This window comes from Callospermophilus lateralis, chromosome 4, assembly GCF_048772815.1.
Source record: "Callospermophilus lateralis isolate mCalLat2 chromosome 4, mCalLat2.hap1, whole genome shotgun sequence".
NCBI classification, from domain to species: domain Eukaryota; kingdom Metazoa; phylum Chordata; class Mammalia; order Rodentia; family Sciuridae; genus Callospermophilus; species Callospermophilus lateralis.
The window spans coordinates 136,759,088-136,771,599 of NC_135308.1; the positions used below are offsets into that span (position 1 = coordinate 136,759,088).

The 12,512-nt window shown below is 34.8% G+C and overlaps 1 protein-coding gene across 2 annotated transcripts in view; it reads right to left on the reverse strand.

Moving 5' to 3' along the window:
• Positions 1 to 6,682: 6,682 nt before the first annotated feature.
• C4H12orf50 (chromosome 4 C12orf50 homolog) overlaps positions 6,683 to 12,512 on the reverse strand; it is a 31,962-nt gene continuing 26,132 nt past the window's right edge. For both annotated transcript variants that reach the window (XM_076853197.1, XM_076853198.1), the window contains 4 exons: positions 11,521 to 11,625; positions 11,077 to 11,280; positions 9,461 to 9,553; positions 6,683 to 6,708 (listed from right to left, as the gene is read on the reverse strand). In XM_076853197.1, the coding sequence (XP_076709312.1) occupies positions 6,683 to 6,708; positions 9,461 to 9,553; positions 11,077 to 11,280; positions 11,521 to 11,625 (428 nt within the window). The remainder of the gene's footprint in view (positions 6,709 to 9,460; positions 9,554 to 11,076; positions 11,281 to 11,520; positions 11,626 to 12,512) is intronic.

Sequence of the window (12,512 nt, forward strand, 5' to 3'; positions counted from 1 at the left end):
TTTATATTTTTCACAAATTCTTGGAAAATAACCTTTTTGTCTGAACTGATAATTATTTTCTTTCAGTGCATTGATTATTCTGCAGTATTCTGCAGTCATCTGGCTCTGTTGCTTTTTAGAGCTCAAATATCAGCATGATATTTCTTCCTTTGTAGGTAAAATGTCTTTTCTCTCAGACTACTTTAAGATGATACTTTTTGATGTACTGCAGTTTAAAGATGAAGGGTTTAGGTGTGGGATGCTTTTTGTTCTTCCTTTTAAAAATAAAAATCCAATGGATTCTTGAATCTAAGAGTAGTGTTTTTCAACAATTGGAAAATTTCTAAACTTTCTGCTTATTGTGTCTCTTACTTTCTTGTTGTCTCCTCTGGGCAACACAAGTTGGCAGTCTATTCCGCATCTCTTTCTACCTTTCTTTTACATTTTCAGTGTTTTAGTCTTTGTATACTACATTGTGGATAGTGTGTTCAAGCATATCCTTCAGTATACACTCTATTCAACAAGCCTTGAACCTTTCTCTACCCAACCCTTTATTATTCTACCTTCAAGTATTTACATTCTCATCTAAATATTCCATGGCTCCTTTTAAAATCTGACACCAATACCTTCTTATCAATTCGTCCTATTTTCAACACATTCTTTTTACCTTAAGTATTTCTCACGTCTTATTCTCATTTTTTATTCAATGGCTGTTTCTATACGTTTATTGTTTGCTTGTTTAATTTGTGTTTCTTGGAAATTTACCTCAGTGATTACTTGAGGACTGAGTTTAATGACCATAGACCAAAAATGATTTCCATTTGCTTCATACAGGTAACCATAATTTGGGAACACTTTATACTAAATTTTTAACTTGAAGTTTTTTAGGATATTCTAATAATGTGGATTCAAGCCCCAAATTTAGCTGTAGAGAAAAGTTAAATCTTTAAATATGTTAAAGAGAGACGTTATATATTAACACTCTCTCTGTCCTCAAGGCAAAAGTCTTTTCCTGGTTCCCTTTCTAGTTCACCATTAAAGGGTCCTGGATTTTGTTGAGATTTAAATACTACCCTTACCCTCTCTTCATGTCCTATACTTTGTTTCTAATTCCCCCATTTGTAGACCACTTAAAATCAAACCCTATGGAGGGGATTTGTAGATACCTCAGGGTAAACGTGAGAGCTAATGCTTCCTTACACCTCTGGATTGCCTGCTTATCATTCTGGCCTCTGAGAAAGTCCCTTTCTTTCCTACCTATTCCCCTGTACTCTGTTTTTTTCTAGATATGGAGTTTTTAAGGTATATTTTTCCAGGAAAGATTTTTCTGAATGTATAGTTTCCATTCTGTTAGAAACATGTCTATATTTTAATTCTTTAACAATTATATTTTCATAAAGGCTAAAATTATTGAGTAGTTATTATGTGTCAGAAACTAAGTTCTATCTATCTATCTATATATCTAACTATCTATCTATACCCTACAAATTTATGTAGTAATCATCTCTCCCCCTGTCCTTCTCTCTCTTCCTCTTTCTCACTCAAACGTGCTTTCTCTCTCTCTCTCTCTCTCTCTCTCTCTCTCTCTCTCTCTCTCCCTCTTCTCTCTTCACTCTTCTCTTCTCTCTCTCTTCCCTCTCCAAGCTTCCCAGGCACTACAGCCCTAGAAGAAGGAGCATGTATCCATGGTCCTGTGGAATTATTTCCCAGTTCAAATCTCCCAAAACTCAGGGTTCAAGCATTCCTGACCTAAGAACTATACTAGTTGGATCAATGGAAAGAAGTCTCAGAGATGGTAATGTGATACCAGAAGAAAGTAGTATGAAAATACTTGAGGGGAAAATTACTACTTAATATCTTCTAGTACTAATACACTATGAGCTTAAAAATCTAATCTAGATTAGATTTAACATTGGAGATTAGAAAACATACTAAACACATTTGAATGAGTCTCCCAAATTGTTCTTTGATCAAAAGCAAAGATCATGGCCTCCATTACTTCTCACAAAATGATGCCCAAACCCAATGGCTTTCCCAAGGCTTTCTTAATTAACCACAACAGTCCCATATTACAATAACCCCTTGTATTGCCTAAAGAGTTGTAGAATCAGGAATTGAAAATTATCTAAAGATTATACACTCATATGCTACATTTTCCACCTGAAACATTCTAAAAAATGTTACTTATACTGCCCCCTTCCTTCTCAGCCAAGCCCCTTTACTGTGAGGACAAATCCCTAGCAAAAGCCCAGACATACAGCTAGTATGATCTTTTCAGGCCTGCACAAGATTTGAATGAAAAGGAAAACCCAAATCAATCTGTGTTAAAATACCAAGTGTTAACAGAATTAACAGGACAAGATGAGCATTGGGATCACTGGATAGAAATTGTTCTTTTCCCCTGTTAAGTAGTCCAACCACCATTACTTGCAAAGCCCAGAGCAAGATCGATTCTATGACCCTATATTTGATTCTAAACCATATATCTAAATATTTAAAAGTTATAAATCATGCTAACAAATACACCTACAAAATGATATAAGACCAGGTTTGTATTTAGAATTTAGAACTACTCACAATTTTACACTAGAAACTAGAAGCATGACAAGCCTCAGTTTCCTGGAATGAAGTATCCACCTTCTTGCTTCTTTTCTCATTCTTTATGGTGTTCCAAGGTTGGACAGACTCTGTGTACATGGAGGGCAGAACAGTCCTTCATCAACAGCTTCCCCATGGCCATTGTCTGAGAGCTACCATGGGGAAAAGTCTATATAGCCCAGGAAATGGCCATACAGTGATCTCAACCATAAAATCCAGCCTCTTTCAGGTACTAGCGCACTCAGAGGAGCATGTTTTCATGATCTTGGAGAATCCTTGCCCAGCACAAGTCTCTCAAAACACAAAGTTCATGGAAATGACCTTACATTCTTTGCCTAAAGGCTGTATCAGATCAATGGAAAGAAATCTCAGAGACAGGCACTAGATCCTTCAAGTAGTATTAAATGCTTATTATATGCCAGGTTCAGGGCATGTAAAGAAGAAAAGACATTGCTCTTTCCTTGGAAATACTCATAACTTAATGGAAGAACTAAGCTAAACACTATGCATAATATAATTGCATAATGAAATGCAGGTGGATGTCCAAGTAAAAAAGTTCAACTCCAAAACTAATTTTCTCAGATATATTTTTTCTGCGGAACACATAAATACAATTTTTCTGCTTTGAAGCAAAGAACTGCTTCTTAAAATCTAGCAATTCATCATTAGCAATTCATCCTTCATCCCACAGGGGTACCAGTGTCAGGCTGGCCGTCACCTCATGCAGTGTTGTAAACCAGCATTCCAGCTCAAGGAAGAATGCTCACAGCAAGAAAAGTTTCACAAAATCGGTGACTACTCAATGTCAAGCTAAATTTTCAGGTGTGATATCTCATTCTACCTATTCCATACCTCCGATATGGCACACATAGCATTATAAATTATTAAATCACACATTGCGTCATTCATTATATTAGAAGTATTTAGAAGGAAAAGACTTTATTTCTGTAACATTTAGCAAAAGGCTTGATCTTAGAGGATGCCCCTTTAACACTTGCTGAATGAATTTCAATTAAGTTTACACAAAATAGACTCTATTTTGAATGTAGTTCCATAAAAAATTTTATTTAATACAGTATAATTTTCTGATGTAATTATCCATGTTTTTTTCTTTCATTAGTTGTCAGAAGCACAATATTGTGTAATATTCACAATATGCATATCTGGATATGTGAGAAACAAACAGGAAGTTAATTAACTTATTAACTATTTGCTAACTTCCTAAACAAATAGGAAGTTATCTACACTAGTCTTTTTTTTCTTTTTTTTTATTAGCTGCACATGACAATACAATGATCTTGACATATCATACATTTGAATTAAATGGGGTATAATTTCTCATTTTTCTCAGTGTACAGGTTGCAGAATCACATTGGTTATACAGACACGTATATACATACAGCAATACTAGTGTCTATTTTATCCTGCTGCCCTTCCTATCTCCCCTTCCTCTCCCCTCCCATCACTTCTTTCTACCCGAAGGCAAAGAGAAGGTAAGACTTGCAAGACTTATACATTTACCAGGAAGTATTCAGAAGTCACCCTCATATGTCCCTCTCAAAATGTGGGTGTTGACGCTCTCATCCCTAGCATCTTGTTTGGAGATAGTGTCCTCAAAGACGTAACTGAGTTGAAATGAGGTCATTAGGATGAGTCCTAGTCAAATAGACAGGAGTAGTAAAGGGAGGGGAGAGGGTATGAGAGTAAGAAGGAGAATAGAATGAATTGGACATTATTACCCTGTGTACATATATGATTACACGATTGGTGTGATTCTACAACATGTACAACCAGAGGAATGAGAAGTTATACTCCATTTGTGTAGACATATCAAAATTCATTCTACTGTCAGGTATAACTAATTAGAAAAAATCAAAAAATATGACTTTTATAAAAGGGGAAATTTGAACACAGAGACACACATAGAAGAAAGGTAAGGGGAGTAGTACAGGAAGAAGACAGCCCTACTTAAAACCAAGGAGGGGAGCCTACAGCACATCAGATTCTCCCCGCACAATCCTCAGAATGAATCAACCCTGCTGAGGCCTTGATGTCAGACTTCCTTCCCCCCAAACTAGGAGACACTCATTTTGATGCTCATTTTGGGGTATTTTGCCCTTGCAAATAATATACTAAGCATCTAATAAATGTTGTTATAATTTTTTTATCACTGCTGCATTCTGAAGAGTGGAATCATAGACGACCAGTGAAAAGTCATAGAAAACATCTGCATGTGCCAAAAAAAAAAGCAACTACCCAGCATTGGCTTTATGAAACTTAAGTTTAAAAGCTCTATTTATATATTCAGGAGTCAGCAAACAGGTTCTGTTGGCTTTTTTTTTTTTTTTTTTTTTTTTTTGGTTGCCCACTTATTTTGTCATTTCCTATCTTCTTTTGGAATTTGCAATTTTCTTCCTTCTTTGTTAATAGTTTAGCCCCAATTACCTTTTTCCTAATCACAAATATAAAAACAGAGATGGTTAATACCATGTTCCACTTGACCCTTTAGACAAAGTAAATCAGAATGAAAGTTTCTATTTATTCAGAGGCAGCATGTATATAATCACATTCAGGCTGCCCTTCAGATTTTTCTCATTCCAATGGTTCTTCAGCATGCAGTAAAAACATGCACTGAGAAACTGTGCTTCAAGAAAAATATTTTGGAATGCCTTCTCAGAACTCTTTCATGTTCAACAATATTTAATGCTTTAGAAGACACAGATCAGTTTGTTAAAAAGGGGATTATATGAGGGCTCCTATCAGCTTCCATCCAGGCAGCTTTTTAACTCACCTATTTTATTACATGATGTCTCTCAAATTTGCTGGCACAGTTTATATTTCTATCTACCCTGCATGTAAACAAAATGATTATGTCCAATGTTACTAAAAATAATCATATGAAACATCATTAGCAGCCAGAAACTAGGGTTCATTACTCGACAAAATGGAATTACATCTTATAAGATATTCTTTATAATAAAATATTTCTAAGAACATTAATTCCCCAATAAATATTGAACAAGGGGATACCAATAACCACAGTTTGCATGTGCATATAAATACTTGTCACAAAGTCTTAGTAAATTTCTAAGCTTTAAGAAACTCTGCAGTATAACACCACAAAATTATAAAAACATTACTTGAAAGCAATCCTTATAGAGATTTTTTCATACTTTTTTTAAGTTTGAAGAACAAATTTTTTAGTTCTTGTTTATGTCACTGTGCAGATGGTTAATTTTGACTGAAATTTTAAAACTAAATAAAGCAATTATTATTCAAAATGCAAAATAAATGGAAATAAGTTTTCAAATGAAGTCACTTTTGCATTTATAAGCATTTATACTTCTGGAGTTATGGAAGTGTTAAAACTTCACTAAGTCTTTGGGGACACTGTGTTATTAAATGTTATTTTACATGTCTTTTTCTCCATTTTGTTTTGTTTTCATGGAAGGAAAATATTTATTTTTCAGTTTTGAATGTAGCACATCCCAGCAGATATATTTTATAGTTACCAATTAAAAGATGTTGTTCAGCAACTACCCTGCATAATAAACCAACTTTGTCTCCTACCACACATCAAAGTGTAATTCTTTGAAATTCCTCAGATGTACTCATCATCAGACTGTAACCCTGAGGCTTCATTGAATTTGTTTATGATTTGTGTATTATTATTGCTTAGGGCCCAGCTTAAAATTTCGATAAAGTGAGATTTCTTCCATTAAGAGTATTGCAAAATAGAGATCAAAGGCATAATAATTTTACTCCACAATCTGTACGATCTAACTTGGTTTATGATTAAAGAATGATTTTAATTCTCAAACTTTTAAACTTTATTAAATGTTGTGGTAATGCATTGAATAAATTCCAGACCTACATAAATACACAGGCAGCTGTTTGTAATTTGCATTTTTATCAGTTTTGAAAGAGCACAATGTACTTCCTGCATCTTATTTTCAGAATTTGCATTTTATCATCTTTGGCTATCCAGTATATAGTATGGAGTACTTGAATATCTCATTCTTTGAATTTTCATTGTTGATTGTAAATCAGATGATGGCTGGCACTTATCTCTTTTCTCATTTTTCTCTTCTCTCAACCTCCAAGTTTACTTGCTACCATTTCTTCTTGGCTCTAATAATAGAATACACAAAATATTTTATTTTCTTTTCCAGCCTTTTTCAGGACTTCAATAATCATATTTCCTTTCCTAATTACTTACCATAAAATCTAAAGGCAAAAAATTAAGCTTTTGCTTTTACTCATAAATTTTCAAAATGTCATTCAAACTTCATCAAATTCTTTTCAGTGCTTACTGAGTATTGAATTTAGAGGGAGGAAGAATGGAATGGAGATAATACTATAAATAAGTCTGCACTCTGAGATGTTCACAATGAACAGAATGAACATTCCATCATATGGAGACAGGCACTGCCATTCATGCCAGCTATAGCCCTATCAGAAAGGACATGTGGCCTTGAGGAAAAGCTGGCAATGAGAATGATGTCTCTAGTTGCCTTCAGCTCCTGGCCCTGATTCCCACAGACACTCAACAATTTCCTCTCCTTCTGCATTGTCCTCATAGAATCCAACAGCATTTTCCCAAAAGGCTCCTCTCACCCATTTACACTTCTCTGGCCTTGGCTGCCAGAGCCTTAGATGAACAGACTGGTGGCAGCTTGTGTTTTCTGCCTCCTTCCCTCTAGCAGTCCATCTGTCCCCTGGGAAATATTGAAATTGCTGTTCTGTGCCCTAGCAAGAACATATGGGGGAAAAAACACAAGCTAATCTTTCTCTTCATATTTTTTCATGACAACAATTGGAAAAGATAAGTTCTGGAGTTACCTATTTCCCAATCAAAAGCAAATAAGAAAACAAAATTTATTTTATGATATATTGTTAACTTTATAAACTAATTTATGACATCCATTTAATTTCTAGAAACTTAAGTCCCTGCATTCTTACTGATGTGGAAAATGTATCCAGCTCTTTTCACAAAAATTTAGTCCAACCCAAGTGATTTCTTAGTCACTTCATTTTCATATTAAGTCACACTTATATTTAAAGTTTTTTCTCAGGGGTTTCCTCCCTACCCCACCTCTTTGCTGTTGATACTAATTTCTGGTATTGGGACAAAGGGAAATGTCTGCTGCTCTGTGACAGCTAGGAAGAGAATATAATTTCAATAGGCTTGACTTGCCTGGGTCTTAAATGGAGGTTCCTCAAACTTTAATGTGTACCTAATCAACTGGAGATGTTATTAACATACAAATTCTGACAAAACAGGTCTGATATGGAGATTCCACATTTCTAGCAAGCTCCCAGGTGATATCATTACAGTCGGTCCTCAGACCATACTTTAATTAACAAGGTGGTGATGCTGGGCTTGGTTTCTACTGATCTCTGGCAAAGACCATCAATTGAGATTATAGCTTCGTATCAACCCCCCACTCCAATTGTACTCAACAATAAGAACATCTTTCTGATTCCTCCCCCAATTCTTGTATGACTCATGTTTATCTGGGATGGGTAAGGAGAAAGCAATTGGGATACAAGAGTATTCATTGGAACTGGAAAGGGGTCAGGGAGACTACATCCTTTAATATTCCAAATATCTCCCACTCAGAAGGAAACCATAGGAGAAAACGCTGTATTCTCAACAATTGCTAATTTCACTCAAGATGAGAAAATGCTGTATTCTCAACAACTGCAAATTTCACTCAAGATGAGAAAATGCTGTATCTCAACAATTACTAATTTCATTCAAGATATTCATCTTTATCTCCTTCCCCGACCCCAAATTAAATGCCATCATTACTTGAAAAACAAAGCTAAAAGAAAATATAGTCACTTAAATAGCCCTGCAACAGAGTTATTTTACAGAACATTATAATTTGGGAAAAGATAGGCAGGAAATAAAGACACTTGTTTCCAGTGTATAATATGTACATAGATCTAAGAACTGAATCACAGTTGTAGTCAAAAAAGTTTTCAAGAACTTACAGTTCAGTTATCACTTTGGGAAAGGGAAAATGTCTATTCTGGATGTGTTCTGGTTCCTTCCAGGAAGCACTAATAAAAGAGCTTATAGATTTCAGACTATTTTGAAAATTCTGGGATACTTGTATAGATAAGAGCTCTATGTCTGAAACTTTTTTTTAAAGATTCAGTTGTCTGAGAAGTAATGAAATTTTATTCTGTGTAGTTTTCCAAATCTCCTGCCCACTCCCTTTCAAGCTAAGAAAAGACAGAAAGCTATTTAACAAAAGATCAACCTCAAGTCAGGACTCCTACAATCCTCTGTCCTGAGGAGGTTCCTGGGATCCCCAATTCCCTCATATAGCACAAAGTACTACCAGGTGGAAAGCTCAGTCACTTGGCACGTTCTGGCTGAGAAAATTCATCTTGGATGCCCTGTCATCCAAATCAGTCTATATTTGTCTATGGTAGATATATAGTAAGGCTTTGCCTCTTATTTGTGCACAATATGGGTTTAATATGTTTGTCTTGTAGTGTAGCAAAAAATACATCTAAACATTATATACAACTGCTGCACCTACTATTCCCGTTGATAAGGAAAATAATTATATCAAAAGTTTTTCTGATAACAGGCAAAGAGAGGGCGGAAATGTAGCTCAGTGGTAGAGTGATTTCCTAAGTATGCATGAGGTCCTGAGTTAAAAAAAAATTGGCTAAGAGGAACACAATAAAACAAGGTAAAATTAAATTGTTAATAGACAAGAGAACTTCAAAACTCCAAGTAACTAAGCGTGCATATATATCTTGAAAGTTGTATTCATTTAAATTTTTCTCTAAAATATTTCTTGAACCTAAAAACTTGTCATTCATTTTCAGAATCACATGATACCGTAAAGTAAATATTTACCTGGATATATTTTTTCAGTTTTTGAATAAGGTTTTGAAAAAGGAATTCGTTTTCGCCAGGCTGAACCATTATATGAAGTTGACATATATTTGTCTGAAAAAATAAAAGAAGACTGCTACTAAATATTCTGTAACTTTAAAATCATATTCCAAGGGTGTTTCAAAGTTACAAACATCTCAACAGTGAAGCTATTCTCCAAATATTTCATTTTACCGTTTCGAAGCTAAGGCATCAGGGATATAAATGAGACCACTTAAGCTATCACTGACCATGGTTATGGATCTCTTAATTGACTATCCCATTCCTCAAATAAGGTTCTCTCCCATGAGGCAAGCTGGAGAAGAAGGTGATGTCTGGAAACAACCAAAATATTTCACTGCCTTGCTTTATTGTAATTTAACATAAAATCTTGCTACTTTTGTAGAGCTTTATTTTTTTTTTAAATGTGGTACAGCCCAAGTCATGTTTCCTTCCATGAATTGACTTCCAACACTTATATTTGTGTTTGCATGTGTTACTATGAAGCTGTGGTTCTCAAAGCATGGTTGGTAACAATAAAAAGAATTGGCTTTTTCCCCTTGTTGACATTTGTATTAATGATGTAAAACCAAAAATATCATAGAGTATAATTACTGGCACCTTCACAAAAATCTAGATCCTAGCAACAAACTGTTCTGTTACTTGTAGTCTTTTCAGTCACCCACTTAGAGTAAAGTAGGAATAAAATAATTTTATATTATTTTTAATATATTATTTATTATTTTATTATTATATTATTATTATTATAAAGAAAACTAAGGGGCAGTTTCACCTAAGAACTGACATCCATATGTCAGTTTATTCTAAAAATGAATAGAAAAATACTTTAAAGCTAACTTCTTATTTAAATTGTTGAAGAATCTAAGAATCTAAGATTTTCGAAAGTACGTAACATTTGAAACTTTACCAACGACACTGTGAACATGGAGAGACAGAAACATGAAATTAAAGAAATTTAAGTGGCGTTTTTTGTTAGATTGAGAAAAATGAAAACCAACTTCAAAACAGCAAAATTCCTCTGAGACAGGGAGAAAAGAGATTTGGTTCTCTATCCCCTGTGGCCTTGTACTTCCTGACATACACTATGACTTTGCCTATTACATGATGAAATGATTTAGAAGCAATCTGTGCATGGTGGGAGAGATGAGAGGTTGTCAACAATATTGCAGTTAACCCCCAAAGTAACCCTTTCAGAAAGTAATCATGAAGGCCTAAAGAATAGCCTGACAGTGATAACTGAACAATGCAGTTAGTGGAACAAGAAAATGTCAACCATTAAAAAACAATCCCCCCTGGTGAAATGAAGCCGTCCAGGGGGAACAAAGTACAGTGTTCTGAGGCATAACTCCAGGGAGGTACCATGTCAAGTCATCTGCACCCAACGTGAGTTGTCTTCCATAGCCTTTAAATCATGTGCATGACTGCACAGGGAAGAAATCCTCCCTCTCCTTTCACATGTTATGATGACAACCCAGAAAAAGAAGAAGGGTATAGTAGTGAGGATTAGCCAATCCATCAGGAAATTCCATGGGAATGCAATCACAGACACAGTAAACCACATCAGTCAAGAGACTCACCTGAACAGAGGTTGAGTTTGGGTTCCTTGTTAACATCAGCTTTATGGTAGGATCCATTCGGGGGTCTGCTGCGGGGCGGTGCATTCAGTGGGACAGTCCTGACAGCATCTCTTTGAACGTGGATATAAGCTGAATTCTCAGCATTTCGGTTTTTATTATTATGATGGTAACTCATTTTATTTTTGGGATTGGGGACCTGTACAGCTATAAAACAAAAGTGAGGGATAAAACTGGCTTCACATCCATAAAAAGTATATTGTACTTTTAGTATTTGATAATATAATGGAAGGCAACACAAGCTAAAAGAATTAAGTTTAGAGGAGTTAGGTTGATGTCTAACATTTATGGTACATGACAGTAAGCTGTTTTCCACAAAGAACATATTTGATATCTAACCACTTTTTAAATGACAATTTAGAAACATGAAATATATTGACCCTTTACCTCTCCGCATTCCAGAGCCAGGAAAGTTCTTTGGTTCATCATAAATCCATTTTCTTTTTTTCACACCTTTAAAATGAGGCTTCCTCACTGGCTGGACATCATTCACTTAGAGAAGATACAAATTTTTACAGTTTTTAAAGAGATTGTTTCATGTGAAAGTTACTGTAGGTGTTAATTAGATATCTGTGCAGTCAAAAACCAAGCAAGAAAAAAAAAATGGACCACCCCAATACTTGACTTTTTAAAACAAAGGGTGATATTTACTGTTAAGTGACACAAAACAAACTATCTTGTAAATGGATGACAAAATCTTCAACAAGCAGATTTCCTTAAAAAAAAAAAGCTTCCTTCCAAAGGCCTGTGTGGGTTCTTTTAAAAGAACATAAAAATGCATCCCAAATATAAGTTTCATTTTTATAGTGCTATTTTTAAGTAATTTTTTCAACATAAATCTTTTTGTATTCTTTTAGTCCAAAAGCCTTTTAAAGTCTTAAGAAGTTGAGTATACACGTGATTTGGTCAAACTACTGAAAAATCAGAATTTGTAAATACTAAATTCATAAATTTTTCACTTTTTACTTGCATCTTTTTACATCAAAGTTTTACATGAGTTTTTAATTTTCTGGGAATTTCTAAGTTAAATATTTCCAGGGAAGCTTACAATCATTTTGTAGATGGAGACATTCTGTTATTCACAAGTGTCTACTGAGCAAAGGAAATGAATATCAATCACACTGTGTAGATTACACTTGCTCTCTACAGTAGACTGATAAACCTGTCTTTGCCCTAGCTCTCAACCTCAGTTTAAGTTTTAAGCCCTCAATGAAGCTCTGATTTACTGCCTCCTCCTCAATATCATGTCCTGCCTCTGTTTCCAAGCTCTCAGGCCTGGGAGTTAGAAATTGTATTTTTAACAAGTGCCACTACACCAAACATGGTTTCCTAGGAAAAGGCATAATTGTTCCCCTTCAGTGTCTCACTGGAAACCAAAA